Below are 19,285 nucleotides of genomic sequence, written 5' to 3' on the forward strand. Positions count from 1 at the left end.
CATATTTCTAACACGGATTGTTGTGAAGATTCTTCTTAAATTAGGAAAAAGAATAAAAACTAAAATTTTGTCTGAAAACCTTGTGGTCATCAGTCATCATAAATACAGGTAAATTATAGCATTGTGTCAAAATATTGTATCACGCAGTGCTTTCTAACAGCATACCCACACACCCTTATTTACACCCAGGCATCCTGTGCCTGTGTTCTACCATCTGATGTAACATCTGTATAACAGCCAGTTATTCTGGCAGATAGAGACAGACTCATATTAAAGTACCTTCCATAGCAGTGTAAATAGATTCTGATGTAAGACAGTGTTTTATCCTGCCTGATCCATCAGTGTCACCACTCACTCCACACATCTCCTGCGTTTCTATTAGAAACAACGGCTACTGCTGTGAACTTTCACTCCTCCGCTAAACAACAGAGGATTACAAGGACACCTCACAGACCACTCTCAATCCTTTTCTATTCCCACTCTATTGTTTTCTGCTTTATCTACGTTTAATGTAATGAAGTTAATTACTCCTGCTGCTTTAAAAAATTGTTTTTTTGTTGGCACACATCAACAGTGGCAGCAGAGTCGTGTAATTGTGTGTGCCCATGAGAGAATAAGCAAATAAGCCTTTCGCAAAAAGGAGAAATAATGGATATCTGCTCCTTCAGAATAATCCGGCTATCACCAAATTTCCCAGCACTGAATTACAGCTCAAATCAGCAGAGACCTAGAAAACCAGAGACAGAGACAATAGCGCCAATTAATCTTAAATAGTGCAATGAGCAAATTCCAAAATATATAATTTTTCATAACCAAATGCAAATAAATAAATATAATTAAATAATTTTTGTATTTTTACCAAATGCCATACATGTAAATACATAAATATATAGTTTATAAATAGTTTAAAAAGAGCCTTTTAATTTTAAAATTAAGCCTATTCAAATGTTCCACAATGAACCCACCCCATCACTTATACTGTAGAGACACAATGACAAAGATGTGACGTTCGAGTGCTAATGAGACAATTGGATATTTATCCAACAGAACAAACCTAGCACCATGTAGCATCATTATCATAAACAGAGATGAACAGGCTCCTGACGATGAGGCTCCTGTTCATCACATTCATTCAGATGACAGATGACATTTATCTCAGGAGAAGACGGATGTGGATAACGATCGCAGTGATTACCCGTTTTCCATCATAAACTTCTACTCATTGATTATGTGTCACTGATGTTATTTTTCCGTAAATAGAGGTGGACGAGGTATTTACTACTCTGTCAGTACAGGATAATATTAAATCAGATTAAGATCATTTCAGAGACAGCAGAATTATTGATGACTCCTTAATAAATAAATCAATAAATACATGATATCAAATATATAATAAGTTCTACCATGACTGGATGGGTGGGGCTTCTGTTTAGCCTGTTAGTCTGTAGTCTATGAAAAAATTTTTATAAATAGAGATAGAATTAATGGTCTAAATTCAAAACGAATTCAAATGATGTTTGTCAGATACGTAACCATGTACAATACGACATGTTTTTCGACTGAAGTAGAATAAAAATGAAGATAGAATAAAATAGTTATAATGGAATAAAAATAGAATAAAAATGCAATAAAAATAGTTACAGTACAAAATAAAAATATAATTATTAGTACAATGAACAGGAAAATATATAGAAAATATTTAAAAAAAAAAAATAGATTTGGTGGCAGAACAGTATGATTTTTGTGAATAAAGTGCAGATGTGTGCAATGCAATATGTTCTGTGTAAAATAAATAAATTAATAAATACAATGGATTCAGTAAGTGTTTTCATTTTCAGTTTTATAGTTAGGGTTAAGGTTGCAGTCGTTTTTTTCTCATTAATCTATGCTCAGTACCCCATAATGACAAACTAAAAAACAGAATTATAGAAATGTATGCTAATTAATTAATGAATTCATTTATTTATATTTTCTATATATTTTTCTCTTTGTTTTCACATATAATTCTGTTTCTATTTTTAACCATAACTATTTTTATTGCATTTTTATTAGTAGTTTTTTCTATTACAGCTGTTTTTATATCTTCTCTATTTTATTTTATTTTACTTAGGTGTGATATTTAACTTTTCTTTTTAATAAATTTACAGACATTTCAAGAATTCTGTTTTCACCTTGTTATCTTGTGGTGCAGGCACAGGCTCCCCGTGACCCGAGGTAATTTTGATAAGCGGTAGAAGATGAATGAATGAATGAATGAATGAATGAATGAATGAATGAATGAATCTTGTGGTGCTGGGTGTAGATTAATGGAAAAAAAATTATTTGAACAATAGCAATATATATAAGTAAGATAAGTATATATTTCTTTCTTTTTTAACTTAATTACACTTAATATGGAGCAATATATCAATATAAAATAGTTGCTTTTCAACAATGACTTTGTAAAAGAACCTTTAAGCTCAATGTTCTCCATTTTCACTTTTTACCCTTGACCATAAATTCTAACAAAAAGTTCAAGTTCAAATTCTTCTGGTTGAGAGGAAATGCTTCAATTCTGGAAAGTTTTCAGTGCTACAAATGTCAAGATTTCACCATGTGCAGGTTTTCTCAGGCTGCCACACATGTTCTGTTGCAATGTATGAACTGTCAGGTGTCAGGTTGCTGTCTGGTAATTGCAGCTGGAGTGGATGGATCCCTCAGGCGAGGACTGACACAACCTTCATTTTTGTCCACCTGATATATGGAATTTGTTAACATTTTAATATGCGTCTGTGAGTGTCCGTAATCACCTCTGTGTGTGTTTCTGCATGAATAACATTAGTACACAGAGCTTTTCAACACATTCAGCATGAGGAGAGGTTTGTTTGCTTATCTTCCTGCTTGAAAGATCATTTACTGCTTCAGCTGGAAATGATGTTTAAATATATTTTTTTTGCCTTAGTATCCATTATAATGGTTAACTTTTAGTGTATTTTATGTGTAGTTGACCCTACAGGGAAAAAACCTGGACATGGACTTCAGGTTTATGTAAAACAAATATTATTAAATGTGTCATTGCCAGTACAGGTTATCTGAGTTGAGCTCAGCTGGATCCTTATCATATAGTGTAGCTTTTCCAGTTTACCTCAGTGAGCTTTGCTATTTCTGGATGTGTCATCATATTGGAGGGAGCTGTGAAGACATGCTGGCTTGTACCTCTCACATTTTATGAAAATGGAGGAGAGACAGAAAAAAAAGAGAGCGGCAGCTGTCAGGGCTGATCCTAAACCAGGGACAACTTTCTAGATTAACTGATGTGTCTGATAATTAAAACATAATAAAAAACCTACTACTACTGTTGCTACTACTATTAAAATTCTTACCACTATTACTTCTTTTGTGATGTCACTGCTACAATTAATACTAACCCTAATACCACTAATACTACTATAATTGTTAGTACTACTACTGCTACATGTATACTAGTATACTAGCTTTACTTTTTTTTACATTTGTTAATATTATTGCGACTAGCACTGCTACTACTGTTAATATTATGAATTTACTTTCATTTAAAAATATTATTAAACACTTTTATTACTACTTTTAATACTATTTTCAATTCTGTTGTCAATTTTAACTGTACAGTGATGCCTCGAGATACGAGTTTAATTTGTTCCGTGACCTTGCTCGTATCTCAAATTGCTCGTATCTCAAAGCAATTTTCCCTGTTTAAATCAAGTGAAATCCCCTTAATCCGTTCCAGCTCGCAAAAATTCCACTCCAGTTGTTTTGTTTGTGTTTTGAATATGAAAAATGTACAGTACCTGTATTTATAAATGACAAATATTGTATAAATACATACAGTAATAAGTAGAGAATGTTAAAGAGAATGTTAAAAAAATAATAGATAGAATAAAAAAATAGAATAAAGAGAATGTTAAAAAAATAAACTGGTTTTACTTTACGGAAGATGCGCACGGAGGTTGAGGGAGGAGTAAACAGGCGGAGGAGTTAGGAGGAATTACACTTTCACTTTCGTTCACTTACTCACACTCTTAATGCTACTTTACACTTAAATGGAACTTAACTAAACTAAAATTAACGAACTTAACTGAAATTCTCTTAACTGAACTTAATTGCTGCAATTTCTGTTTTCTTTACATTAATTAAGCTTAATTTTCTTCATCGCTTTTCTCTTCACTTGTTTTTGCCTTTTTGTCACTCTTTTCTCACTAACATCTGCCGGTCGTTTCAATAAAAACCTGTCCGGTCGGCATATCAGATGCGGTGTAGTCACACAAGTTCAAATTTTTTAACAGATTCAACGCTTAAAACGGATCCGAAAATTACGGATCTGCAGATCGTCGGCACCTCACGCAGCGCCTTTGCGACTCTCCATAGGAGATGAATGACTTCCTGTTTATCAGCCGTCGTTTGTTGTGTGCAGTGGAAAGGCGGCTTTATATGTGTGCGTGTGTGTGTGCAGTTTACTCTGAATATTGTGGATTTTGCTTGATTTCTGATTATGAGACTGTTTATTCAGTAAGAAAAGGAAGAGACGAAGCTGAACTCAAGCAGCAAAAAGCTCATCTAACGAATCCTCTGATGTCATGGCTCACATTCAGCATGCTCACTGACACATTGACGAAGCCTCATGTGCCGAATGTGTGTGCGTGTGTGTGCATGCGCGCGGGCGTGTGTGTGCATGCGCGCGGGTGTGTGTGTGCGCTTGCGTGCGTGCGCGTGCATGTGTCTTGTTGGGGATCTTTGTTTCGGCAGCGGCGGCTCGGATGCTCGTATCTCAAAATTTGCTCGTATCTTAAGGCAAAAATTTGGTCGAATCACAGCTCGTATCTCAAAATATTCGTATGTCAATGCACTCGTATCTCGAGGCATCACTGTATAAAACCTTTAACAATTGACATTGTCTGAAAACAACTTTACAGATACATAGAAACAGAATAGAAATTTAAAGTTTAAAATGAAATTACTATTTATCTCTAACATCTATTTCTAACACTACTACTAGCACTGCTGCATATTCTTACTACTAATTGTACTAGTACTGCTACTAATACTACAATTGTTGCTACTATTACAGTTGTTAGTACAACTAATACCACTAATGTTACAATTGTTACTACTGTTACAATTGTTACTACTAATAATATTACCATTGATATAATTGTTAGTACCAATGACACTACAACCGCTGTTAATACTTATATTACAATTGTTACTATGGTTACAGTTCTTAGTATTAATACACCACTACTACTCCAATACTACAATAGTCAATTGTATTACTACTTTTATTACTACTACCACACATAATACATTTGATACTACTGTTACAGTTGTTACTAATACTACTACTGCTAATAATAATAATAAAAATAACAATGTATTTAATGCTACAATTGTTTGTACTATTGTTTATGCTACTCCTGCTATACTACAATATTCAATATTATTAACACTAGTACCACTAATATGCTTGTTACCACTGTACTATTGTTACAACTACTAGTTCTACGACAACTAATACTACAATTGTTACTACTATTAATACTTATATTAGAATTGTTGATATTATTAATACTTTTACTACTGTTACAGTTGTTAGTACAACTAATACCACTGTTAAAATTGTAACTACTACTGCCACAATACTACAATTATTGCTATTATTACTGCATATACTTCAATTATTACCAGTTATTCTTCTCTTACTACAACTACGACTGCTAATATTACCCCTGATATATTTGTTAGTACGAATGATACTACTACTGCTGTTAATATTAATACTAAAATTGTTGCTACTTTTACAGTTGTTAATAGTACTACCACTAAAATTAAAATTGTTACCACCCCTCCAATACTACAATACTTCATATTATTAGTTAATATTTATTACTACTTCTATGACTACTTATAATGCTACTACTATTTCTACTAGTACTGCCACTAATACTAATATTACAATTGTTGATATTACTACAATTCTTGCTAATATTACAGTTGTTAGTCCCAGTATTACCATGTGACAATTATTATTACTAGTTGTACCACCAGGCCACTCCTTCAAAATTAATTGCAAGAGAAACACTTCAAGTCACTCAAGGTACAAAAATTTATTAACAAAATAGGACAAAGGATATACACAAAACAGACATAAAAGGATTTATGTACTGTAAATAACTCAGCTCTCCAAGATGTTAATAGCCAACTCACACTTTTACTATATTAGCTAGTTCCTGGCATGTGGCAGGCCCTTAAAGTGTAAGGAAGCATCTCCCTGATAGTTCACACTGGAAAGCAAAAAACACCACAATTCAAATGAAACTAAACACAACTCCAAACATAAACCCTCAATCATAACCACATCAAGAAAACAGGGCAAACATAGATCCCATACACAGAAAGGCCCGCACACATACAGAAAGCAAGCACTAAAAATCAAGCTGGCGACATAAGGCTGGGAAGGTGTTATAATAAGAAATACAAAAAACAAAACCCCAGCCAAACGGACTCGTACACAAACAATCCACAAAATACATGTGCTGCCACCATGCAGCACATACCTCTGAGACCGGCCAGCCAGGGAACCAAACAAAAACAACACAGGAGAAACAGCAATTGACTTAAATCTAAAACAGAAGAAAACAAAATTAACAATACATCCTATATTTTATTAAAACACTAAACATTTAAAACGATTACCAACTGCACAATCTCAATTTAATTAATATATGAAACACATTTACCTTCTTTAGCAGATAGCAGATATAACCATCAGTCAATGTTTGAGCATTTATTCACATCTGAATAAAACACAGTACCAGAGAAAAATACAATTAAAACATTTCATCCCATCTTAATTAAATTAAACAAAGCCCATATATTTACCTATACCAGCAGCTGTCAACATACATAGTCAGCATTGCTTAATTTATCTGCATCTAGGTAAACAAAAACAATTTGCCCATAGCATCAAAATAAATATCCATAAATAAACAAATCAAACAATATAAGAATAACCAAGACACAACCAAACAAGGCAGCAATATATCCCATGTGCTTTTAAAACAAGGCCCAAATCTCGAAGCCTCTTCCCAGTGCCTGCTTAAAAAGTCTTGGAATAATTAGTCTACCACACCCCCCCTACTGGTAGGCACTTGCCTGGTTACATAGTGAATACTACAATACTACTCTTGTTAGTACTATTGCTAATAGTTATGCTACTATAACTATAATAATAAATTTACTAATGTTATTACTACTGCTATTACTGTACTATAATTAATACAATTGTTACTACTCCCAATTTTTAGTAATACAACTACTATTAATACTTATTTATAAGTTGTTAATAATTCATTTGTTACTACTATTTGTACTAGTACTGTTACTGATGCTAATACTACAATTGCTAATCTTACAGTTCTTTTAGTACTTTTACTGCTACTACTGTTACCACTAATACTACTATTGTTAATACTGCTAGAGCTTTTAGTACTACTACTATAGTTATATTACAGTTGTAGTGCAATAACTAATATTTCTTAGTTAAATATTTGTTGTATAAAAATGTACATTGGATGAAATCAACATTGTATAAGATTTCAATCCGAGGTTAAGGTCTTAGCGATCTTAAAGCAAGGGTTACAATGAAGTGGCAGTTCATAACTTTAATTTAAATTGAAACAAAATTCAACAGATTCTTCATTATATCATTGATTGTTGCAGTTCTGACAAGGACTCAAAACGACAACATACACAGTTTGTCAAGTTCTAGGTAAATTAGGCTCCTGGTATTTCTCTTTTTATTCAAATAACATTCACATATAGACACTCTACTATGGTGCCCTCCAGTGTGTGTGTGTGTGTGTGTGTGTGTTTGTCTGCTTTAGTATTCAATGTGTTTGCTTGGAGCCCCCCTGTGACTTGTTTCCTTTCCTTGACAGTCCTTGAGTCCTTCTCATGCCTTCCTGCCTTTCCATCCTCTTCACACACTTACTCACCTACGCACACACACATACACACACGCACACACACAGAGTCTCTGACAGGAGTCAGCCTTTACTGCAGGTGCCATTATACATAATGAATATAAATGTAATCAAAAGTTTAAATAATTATTAAAAAGGAACTGTATAATAAATAATTAAATAATTTATGACAAATAGGTAAAGTAGAGAATTGTAGATGAGAAAGAAATGTTGGACGATAGATAACCATGTTGTGTATTTGTTCTTGTCTACAGAGAGCTCTTCCTTACACTGGCACTCGGTCAGGTCCTGTCTCTGCTCATCTGTGGGATTGGACTGACCAGCAAGTACCTGGCCTCTGATTACCATGCCAACACACCCGTGTTCCAGTGCTTTCTCAACTACATCCTTCTGTTCCTGGTCTACACCACCACACTCGCAGTCAGGCAGGGTAAGAAAGAATGGAGTTTGCTTCGGTTTTTTTGTATCCATATTGATCATTGAATATCTTTGTCATGTCTCACTCCACATTGGTGGTTAATATGAAATTCGTATAAAAGTAGATACTCAGGACTTTAAGAATTTGTAGTATGGATCATATGGATTTTTACATAAATTTTCACATTGAAATTCTTTCTTCGTACATTCCAACTTTGGTAGTTGGGGTCAGATTAAAAAAACATTGATTACTAGGGTCAATAAATTCATATAAACGGTTAGTATTTTTTTGTATATGGTGATATCAAACCCATTCCTGTTCCCTGAGATGTAATTTAGATGTATTTAATAACAGGATTTATAAAAAACCTAAATATATACAATCTGGTTCTACAATCTGGTGTCATCCATTGAGTAGTCTGGTTTCTTTTAAGATTTCTTACTCGTATCATATAAGGGAGATTTTCCAGCATGTCGTTGTACTTAAATATAAATATAATTATATTACTGTACATATAATATAATATAAGTTATTATACTTAAATATAAAACGTTTAAAAAATATATTTTTTCCTGAGTGTTCCTATTAAAGTAAAGCTAATTTGTGACAATATCCATGGTTAAAAGCACTATACAAAAAAATTTGTATATTATTGTTGCGTCATAGAGTAAAACCGGAACTAAAGTTGTGAATAGGGAACCGAAGAAAAGTCGGACCATGTCGGCCGTAGTCACTCGTTTGGATTTGTCACTTTACTGCATTCTATCTAAGCACGTTCGCCTCACACCTCCAGGGTCGGGGTTCGATTCCCGCCTCCACCTTGTGTGTGTGGAGTTTGCATGTTTTCCCCGTGCCTTGGGGGTTTCCTCCGGGTACTCCGGTTTCCTCCCCTGGTCCAAAGACATGCATGGTAGGTTGATTGGCATCTCTGGAAAATTGTCCGTAGTGTGTGAGTGTGTGAGTGAAAGAGAGTGTGTGTGTGTGCCCTGTGATGGGTTGGCACTCTGTCCAGGGTGTATCCTGCCTTGATGCCCGATGACGCCTGAGATCAGGCACAGGCTCCCCGTGACCCGAGGTAGTTCGGATAAGCGGTAGAAGATGAATGAATGAATGAATGCATTCTATCTAATTTAAAGTGAACTGAGAACTGACATGCTGGTTCCATAACCTCAATTTATTATTCTTCTCCCATGAAAAGTCAAACAGACATGTTAAAACATTTTAACAGCGGATGAAGTCTAAGTAACGCATGCGCTAGAACATAAAATGGACATTATCTAAATTCAGAATTCATACATTTTTTGTAATTCATGTATTTGGACATAGCTTTGTTAAAACGGTGCTACAATATGTCAAACAACTCTACATGGCAATAAAGGGGTGCCTTGTGGGAACAAAAATCCAAATCCAAACGTTGTAATGGACAGGGTTGGAAATTTTTTTTCGAATTGAATTTTCGAAATCGAATTAAATCGAATTGAATTTTTCAGCCATATTGTGTTAGAAAATCATTCCATTTGTGTTGGTGTTTTACCTTCTCTGACATACCTGTGTTGTGCTCCATAGAGGGAAACATCAGCCTGTCTCTGTCATCCTTTCAATAATTGATCTGAGAAAATCAAATATCCTCTCAGAAATGAAAAACTGAAAACACGTAGGCTGCGTTTCAAAGACCTGACGCTGTTAAATAAAGCGAGTATTTCTGACGCAACGTCTGTAAAACCTCTCCACTTGTTTTGAACATTAGAAAAAAAGATTCTGACATTCTTGGGTATTGATGTGCTTGAATTGCCTGGGGAAGTTGATAGTTTTGAGGATTACTTACTTCTTTTCGAGCGTGATGTACAGAGCGTTCTGAGATTCTTTGATTCAGTTCAGTGCATCTTTCAGTGCAGTGCCTTTTAAATTATTGACTGAAGTTAGCAGATGTAGTTGTGACAGACTGGGAAGCCTTCCTGTCACGTCGGAATTACGCCGATTACAAAAGACAGACTTTGACTCAGATTATACTTGGATTAAACTAGGAAATGAATTGTTGCCTTGGCAACACCAAAACCGATATAATGATGAAACCCTTTTTAATGTCGGTCTGGTTTATTGTCCGACAGCGAAGTCAATTCGATTGATACAAGACTACAAGCTAAAATACACAATAAGATTATAAGATCATTACAGTTACCAAATTTAGTGACTGTTTGATTTGAGTGAGGCTTTAAGGATCCAGTCAGGAGGCTTTAAGGATTTTTTGAACGATGAACAATTTTACTGAGAACCGTTTTGTTTTTAAAGATAGCTTTTTTGTTTATTTCCGGTGCTTTCCAGAAACGCAAATAAACATTTAAACTATTTAGTGACTCAATGTATTTTTTAAATTTTTTTCCTATTTTGGTGCTAATAAATTATGAGCCTTAAGGCACCTCACATTTTCTGTGTCCCACAGCTTACCTCTGCTGCACATACTACAGGTTTGTTGTCATCAGATAAAACACACATGCAGTGCGCTTTACTTCCTGAACGGGTGCAGAATTTCCCAGGTACGAGTCGTTCCAGTTCCAGTGCTATTGAACTCATGCCACCTTATACATGGAGTCTCGGGAAGTAGTAGATGCAGTACAGAGGTTCATTGATGCAGGAAATTTCTAGACATAGGAGCAGACAGGTTGCTATGTACCATATCCAAGGCTGTCCATTCAGAGGCCTTCCAGATCTTGTTCTATAGCAAATAATTATAATTACACTAAACTAAAGTGTGAATGGAGACAGTATCTGTGATGCACAGAATTGTTTCTTTTGTAAGCTTGAGTATTTGACAAAGATTGGTAAAAGGAAAGGTTTAGGGCTTATGGAGTGTCAGTCCTGGTTATCTGTGTCACGCTGGATGTCTGCATTGTCGGCTCCGAGCTGCTATTTGAAGGGGTTTCTCTAAAAATGTATGAGATAGTTGTCTATAGTATAAGGCTGAGTATAGACTGAGAGCCATTCGATGTCATTTGTTTTGAGGTGATGTTATTATCCATGATGCCTTCTGGGTTTAACTGCCACAAAAGTATTTTTTCTGTTTTTTCTGACATCCTGTTTTTTATCGCGCAATACAAATTAAAGATATTGTATACGAATGTTTCAAGTTAGCAGGTTTGTTATAGAAGAAGAAGCCTTTATTTTGTCACATATATATTACAGCACAGTGAAAGAGAGGGTTAAGGGCCTTGCTAAAGGGCCCAGCTTGGTAGTGCTGTGGCTTAAACCCTGATCCACAACCCAGAACCTTAACCGCTTGAAACAAGATTGACCCCAACTATGCTAGTTGTCCAATTATCACACGGACAGCAGGACAGAGACAGGCTGTAGGTGCAAACTGTGGTCCACACGTGGCTAACAACAGAGTTTAACATGCCAGGCTAGAAACAATCTCAGAAACGAGGGGTAAAATCACACAATGGGTCAAGAACTGGCTGAGGTCAATCAATGAGGTTGTCAGAACATTGAACCAAAGGCTTTGTAATCAGTCCTGGAATGGACAACATAGATACATAGGTTTGAATAGATACATGAATTACGACCAAAATTTGAGCTTAATCTTAAACATGAACTTAACAGGAAATGACAAGACGGGGCAGAAACAGGACAAAAAACAAAGCTACATAAAAAACAAAGGAACAGAAGTAAAAGTGAAAGAGCATCTTGGTGCTGCGAGCCACACAGTTTACATCTAATAATAACAACAATAACAACAACAACAACAATAATAATAATAATAATAATAATAATACCTTTTATTTATAGAGCTTTACATAAGTAGAACAATAGTAAACAATAGTAGGACAAGACGATAAAACCATACAGCGTTACGTCAGTAAAAACAGCACAATGAAGTTAGATTTTTTGCTAAATTGATGATTAATCCACTTTCATTTCATTTGCTGATTCGAACATGAATTTTTTTTCCCATCATGATTGTCCAAGCGAACGCTGCCAAATCGCTTTTCTCCCTCTATTTTTCTTTCGTGATTGTCGAACGTTATTTGGTGCTCCAGTAAACATGGCTGCATGCCACCCAAAACTGGCCACTCAAAAACTGTGTTTGTGTGTAAGTGTGTGTATGTGTGTCTAGTCAACACACAGCACCTTTTCTTCAGCTCCACTAGTGAGTGGACGTTCTGCTTGCCTCTCCCCCATTCCTCACATCACGCCTCACGAACTTGTATGACCCCTGGCACCCTGCTCAAATTCGATTTAAACTTAAACTGTGGCGCTGCTCAATTGGGGTAAGTAGATAGAGGAGGAATTGTGGAAGAGGAAACTGGCTTTGTTCCATCTTTTCCTTTCTCTCTCTTTCTCTCTTATCGTGACTCTTATCAGCGGAAGAGATGAGACGTGACTCCTCATATTAATGCAGCCGGTCCCTTATTAATTACGCTGGGGTAATGCTGATAGGAATGTTTCAGATGAAGGAGTCCGTGTCCGTCTGCCATTATTATGTCTGACTTATATTATGCCAATTAAGAAGCGCTGTGCTCGGCTGATCAGAGGAGATGTTGATGCTTTTAATTAAAGCTTTGAAAACCTTTATTCATGTGGCAGGTCTGATGGTAAATGGAAGATGGAAGATTTTATTTAGCTTGAGACTGCACTCTGTCTGTTAATGAACATACGGGGAAAGATAGGACTGGACTGTGACATAATATATATGTCATTTAATGTCATATCAGTTAACATTTCAGATCATCAAACATACTGAAACATTAGTTAAAGATAACAAGTAAACACAACATGCAGTTTTTAAATGAAGGTTTTTATTATTAAGGGAAAGCAAAATCCAAACCCACATGGCCCTGTGTGAAAAAGTGTTTGCCCCCCTGTTGAAACACACAACAGGGAACCAAAGTGAGAGTCATTCTCTCATTTAGACACTTTGAAAAATCAGAACTTCCAATTCCTCTTTGTGATGTTTCCCGGTTCTCTTTCAAGCATACGTTTTGTCTCACTATGGGATACACCTCTTCCGCATATTCCTCAGAATACGTCACATTACGCCAGCCCCTATTGGCTGGCAGACATGGTGCTTGTGTCTGGGGAGTGGCTTCTTACCTCGGTATAAGAAGAGCCACCCAGTGTCATCATGTTATTCAAAATAAGCACACCTCTTCCTCGCTTCACACAGCAAGGAAGGTAATCTGGTGAGAGATCTCACTTAATGCTATAAATTATACAAAAACCTCTTCTTGCTTCTCACCAGAAGTCTTACAGACCTGGAACTGAATCATACGAACTGTCGGCCACAACGCCACTGCTTGCCTAATCCTTCAGTTTGTTCTTTATTTCACTGCAGGATCTTTCTCAGTACTAGAATGATGGCTGCAGCAATGCAGACTTCCTTAGCTAGTGAGGGGAATCCTCTGTGCCTATGCTTATGTGGGAATAAGATCTTATGCAGATCAATGCTCCCAGCTCTTGTGAGTATTGCACGTGTTTCATCATAAAGAGCCTTTGCCGCAGGCTAGCACGCCAAGCCAGAACCGTCAGGCCAGGACCCCCTCATGTCAGCTAGTCCAGTTCAGGCTGTCACCCCAGAGGATTCTATTCCTGTAGAGCTGCCCAGCAGGGCGAGTTTATCCTGGGGTGAACAGCTCAAAGTTTGCGCTCCCTTCTCCGAAGTTCCTAGCACGGACGAAGAGGAAGAGGACGTGCCTGATTTTAAAGATGAGGGACAAACAGATATTCTCCTCTCTGACGAAAAGAGAGATTTTGAGGCCTCCCTCTTCCTTGGTTTAGTTTGAGTGCAACTAATAACCGAAAGTGTTATTTCTTCAGGATTTGATAGATCAACAGAGTGCCTTCTCAATGGTAAGGTGTTACTTGCTGCCATATAAGCATGTAACATAGGGTTTGAGGGTAAGACAGCATCCTCTGGTGTGCTGCTTTATGAAAGGGTGCGCATCATGCTCTGTCTGTCTCAAAACCACTATCTCCCTCATGGGATTTAGGAGTGGTACTTGATACTCTCACGGTGGCCCAGTTCGAGCCACTGGACAAAGTTGAGAATAAAGTATTATCATATAAAGCAGCTGTTGGCATTGACTTCAGCGAAGCATGCGAGTGAAATTCATGCACTTTTTGTGCATTCTGCATGTAATTTATGCAGGGGGATGCAGGGGTTGTGCTGAAACCAAACCCTGCATTCATGGTGAAGGTCATTAATTCTATTGTTCCTCTTGAGCTAAGAGCATTCTATTCCCCACCTTTCACTTTGCCAGATCAGCAAACATTGAATTCCTTATGCCCATAGCACGCTCTGCGTATTTACTGAAAGTGATCAGCTGTTTGTGTCTTGGGCTAAACTGCATTCCAGAAGGCCGATCACAAAACGGCGATTATCGCACTGGATATTGGAAGCGATATTCCAGTAAGGGTCTTACAGCTCCACCTGGTTTACATGCACACTCAACAAGGGGAATATCAACTTTGTGGGCTCTCTTTAAATTGGTCATGATACGGGATATTAGCGAGGCGGCAAGTTGGTCCTCACCGCACACCTTTGCAAGATTTTAGAAACTAGATGTTACAGGGCAGACACTAGCACATGCTGTACTGAGTGTGGGGTTCTTCTTATCTTGAGTTCTCACTCATCCAGCCCTGGATATTTGTTGTGAATTGGTTGGCAGGTGAGTTCGAAACAGGCTATCTGGCAATACCGGAGTTAGGAAATCCCTTAGTGAGACACTGAAAAGTATGCTTGAAAGAGAAGTATAGGGTACTTGCGTAACACCGCTTCTCTGATAGCATTAAGTGAGATCTCTCACCAGATTACCTTCCTTGCTATGTGAAACGAGGAAGAGGTGTGCTTATTTTGAATAACGTGATGACGCTGGGTGGCTCTTCTTATACCGAGGTAAGAAGCCACTCCCCAGACACAGGCATCATGTCTGCCAGCCAATAGGGGCTGGCGTAATGTGACAGGGCTTCTGAGGAATACGTAGAAGGGACGTGTCCCATAGAACCGGGGTTACGCAAATAACCTATAGTTTGCACTTCTGAGCCATTTGATACTCATGTTAGTTATTGAGTTTTAATCTTTTGTTCTCTAAGCGCTAATCTTTGCTGAACATTTACTCTGAACTCTTCAACCTTTCATAGAGTCACTGTTACATTTTTACTTGATTGTTGGTTTCAGATTTATTCTTTCCTTTATGTATGTTTGTGTGTGTGTGTGTACATGTGTCTTTGCCATGTTGTTTCTTACTATTTTACACTCGATGTCTTTCACACAATTTCTGTAAACGCTACACATCACATTTGCTAACTGCACACACCAATTATTAGCACTCATAATTTGGCAGCGTATTCGATTAGGATCCGAGTCGGCAGTTTATTGTGTACTATAATATGAGATGCACCTAATAAATCAGTCTTATTCGTACTTAAGTAAACGTTAAAGACGGTAAACGTTCTTCCTGAAAAAAAAGCATGTTATATATCTTCAATGCGACACGACAGACATAGGGTGTCGTGTCGGGTTCCCATCTGCCCCTGAGCCATGTGAGAGCACACATGGCCAGATTTGCCAATTTCCAACAGGACAATGGTTGACTAGCATATGGTTCTCTCCCCTATTGTTTGAGGAATCAAAAATAAATGTGGCTTTCTGGTGCCAGCTCTCGCCTTACCAATCTGTCAGCGCTGACCCATGTACTGCCAGGTGGAACTGGTCCAACAGCAAAAAGCGTGTGGCTGCGATTGCAAAAATCACAGAAAAGCTGACAACAGTTGCTGCGAGAAAATGTGTAGAAAAATAGAGCGGGTTTGGTGGAGAGGCAGTTGTCTTCTTGTCCAAATGAGCACTGAATTCTGGTTAGGTGATCAATCTGTTAGCACCTGGAGGTTTAAACTCAGTGTACACGATGGGAGTGCTTTCATTTTACTAAGACAGGCACTCTTGGCCGATAAGAGATACATTACAGTACACAGGTTTATTTTTTCTGGATTAAAAATAAATAAATAAGTTAAAATGGCAAGACAATTCCTGGGAAAAAATCTAGGCAGCCTTGGAAGCATGGAATATGAAAATATTATTATTTTGATAGTCTAAGTTAATGTTTTTAAATGCATGGAGTTGTTTTATTAATTTATAATTTGGGTTATTTAAAAGAAATTGGGTTAATTATTTTAAAATAAAATATTTATTTGTTATTTACACATCACCCAGGCTTACATATAGTGATGGTTTCCAGGTCACTTTTACTGATTTTGCTCACTTTATCTGCAAAATGTATGAAATGAAGGCAGAATCAAAACCTCATCTTGTTAGCTAAAACACTTGCATTTTTAAATGCATTTTTCTGACCATGTTTGTTTTGGTGTATGCAATCTGGAAACATTGGGTTGATTTTTATTTTCCAATGCCTGGAATCAGTGAATCGACTCTTTTTGGAATGTGAATTAATTGATTGAATCGACCCTTTTATGTGATGCCAATCACTTTATATATAAGAATCAGCTGACAGTATCGAATATTTATGAGATTTGAATCTCTTGACTGAATCGAGCCTTTATGGGATGTGAATCCATTTTTGGGATGTGAATCACTTGACTAAATCGACTCTTTATGTGATATGAATCACTTTTTGTGATGTGAATCTTTGCAAAAGGACACAGCAAAATCAAGCCATCCTAACTGCAAACAATCACAAAAAAATCTGTGAAATCCTGATGAGGGACTGTGGAGTGGTTTTGTGTTGTATTTTCATCGTTGAACAGATCAGACAAAAAAAAATCCAGCCCTGACTTGCAGTAGTACATCATAGTTCCAAATTTCAAATTTTCAAATGTGAACATGTGAACAAATGTCAATTTGTAAAAATAGTGTGTGATTTTTTTTTGCGCGAGATATATGAGAACTGAGAACAAAATTCAGCGTCAGAGTGTGAGACAGATGCCGAGGTGTCGAGGTGCAGTACAACTGAAGATGTTATACTGCCTTCTGTTGACATGCTGACAGACAGACAGACAATAATCTTCTGTGACTCACGGATGTGACTGACCGAGTTTCTATAACCTTGTCTCCTTCAATGCCTAACATGAAGAAAGAAAGAAAGAAAGAAAGAAAGAAAGACAGGAAGAAAGAAAGAAAGAAAGAAAGAAAGAAAGAAAGAAAGAAAGAAAGAAAGACAGGCAGACAGACAGACAGACAGACAGACAGGAAGAAAGAAAGAAAGGCAGACAGGCAGGAAAGAATTAAGAAAGAAAGAAAGAAAGACAGAAACATCTTAAAATATAAAGTATCAGCACATTGTGAAAGGTTCACTCTCTGATCAACGATAACGCTAACACTGTTGAAGATTAAGCTCGAGTATGTTGTTGGTCTTCATCGATCGCTAACATCAAGCTGTAAACTGTGACCTTACTACTGAAAGATAAACTACTGAAAAACAAACAAACAAACATAAACATGCTAAATGAAAGAAGTTAGCTAAAATTAGCTAATTTTAGCTAATTTTAGTTAGCTAAAATTAAAACTAGCTAACTTTAAGAACATAGCAAGCTAACTTTGGTGAAAGAATGTTAAAAAATAAACTTTTTCTCTTCTTGATGACTGAAAATTGATGAACTGAAATGTAGTAAAACAGAAATACTTATATAATATAGATAAAGGCTGTATCTAGCGAGTCATCTTCAATGCTAATGTCAAGAAGCATTAGCAGTGAGAAAATTCTGACAGGAAGTTTTGGTGCCGTATGCTTTCAGAATGCTGTAATGCATACAGTCATTTAAAATAAAATAAAAATAAGAAAACAAGATTCTTCTGTCAGACTACTTTCTGTTGTCCCTTGCTTTAGCCTTGCTTTAATTGCTTTAATTGATTTCTCCTGCATCCAAGGTCGTTTTATTATTCATTCATCTAGCTGATGCTTTTATCCCGAGTGTCTCAAGCTCTGGTGAATGTCTGCGCTTTGTTTTGATCAAGGCCGTAGCAGGGCTTTTAGTTCAGGTTTGAGTAATGAGACACGAGTATGATTATCTGTCATGTTTTGTCCTGCAGTGTCATCTCTAGCATTCTGGAAAGTCTGGTAAAGTAAACACCTGATCAACGTTGTTGTTGTTGATCTTTCAGCTGCTCCCTGTTTGATTGTTCTTTAGGCTGTGAACTCTACAGATCATCTGATCATATCGACAACAGCAATCACCAGGAAAGAAAGTAGCACTTCTCTTCTCTTCTCTTCTCTTCTCTTCTCTTCTCTTCTCTTCTCTTCTCTTCTCTTCTCTTCTATTCTCTTCTCTTCTCTTCTCTTCTCTTCTCTTCTCTTTTTTCTCTTTCTGTAATTTCTCTTCTCTTTTCTCCTCGTCTCTCCTCATCTCGTCTCTCCTCTCCTCTCCTCTCATCTCCTTCAGCTTCTCTTCTCTTCTCTTCTCTTCTCTTCTCTTCTCTTCTCTTCTCTCCTCGCCTAGTCTCGTCTCGTCTCTCCTCTCATCTCCGTCAGCTTCTTTTCTCTTCTCTCTTCTTTTCTTCCTTTCTTCTTTCTTCTCTTTCTACAATTTCTCTTTTTTTCCTCTTCTCTTTTTTATCTTCTTCCCTTCCTTTCCCCTCTTCTCTTCTCTTCTCTTCTCTTCTCTTCTCTTCTCTTCTCTTCTCTTCTCTTCTCTTCTCTTCTCTTATAGAGAGAATATAAGAGGCCAAAAATATAAAACAATATAGAGGCCAAAAATAAAATTTGCTCATGTTTGGTTGTGTCCACGTTGATCATTGAACGTTTTTGTCATGTCACACTCTGTCTAAATTTAAAACAGTAAGTTTTTTTTCCACACAAATGTGTCTATCTTCAAAGTAAACATTGATATCAAACCCATTTCTGTTCTCTGAGATGCCCCATGTGTT

General features: G+C 36.7%; 1 protein-coding gene across 1 annotated transcript in view; it reads left to right on the top strand.

The window, feature by feature from the left end:
- Nucleotides 1–19,285, top strand: part of slc35f1 (solute carrier family 35 member F1) — a 114,221-nt gene that overhangs the window by 40,318 nt on the left and 54,618 nt on the right. Inside the window, exon 2 of the mRNA XM_060866187.1 lies at nucleotides 8,252–8,427. Coding sequence (XP_060722170.1) covers nucleotides 8,252–8,427 — 176 coding nt within the window. The remainder of the gene's footprint in view (nucleotides 1–8,251; nucleotides 8,428–19,285) is intronic.

Source organism: Tachysurus vachellii, chromosome 3 (assembly GCF_030014155.1).
Source record: "Tachysurus vachellii isolate PV-2020 chromosome 3, HZAU_Pvac_v1, whole genome shotgun sequence".
In the NCBI taxonomy this organism is placed as follows: Eukaryota; Metazoa; Chordata; class Actinopteri; order Siluriformes; family Bagridae; genus Tachysurus; species Tachysurus vachellii.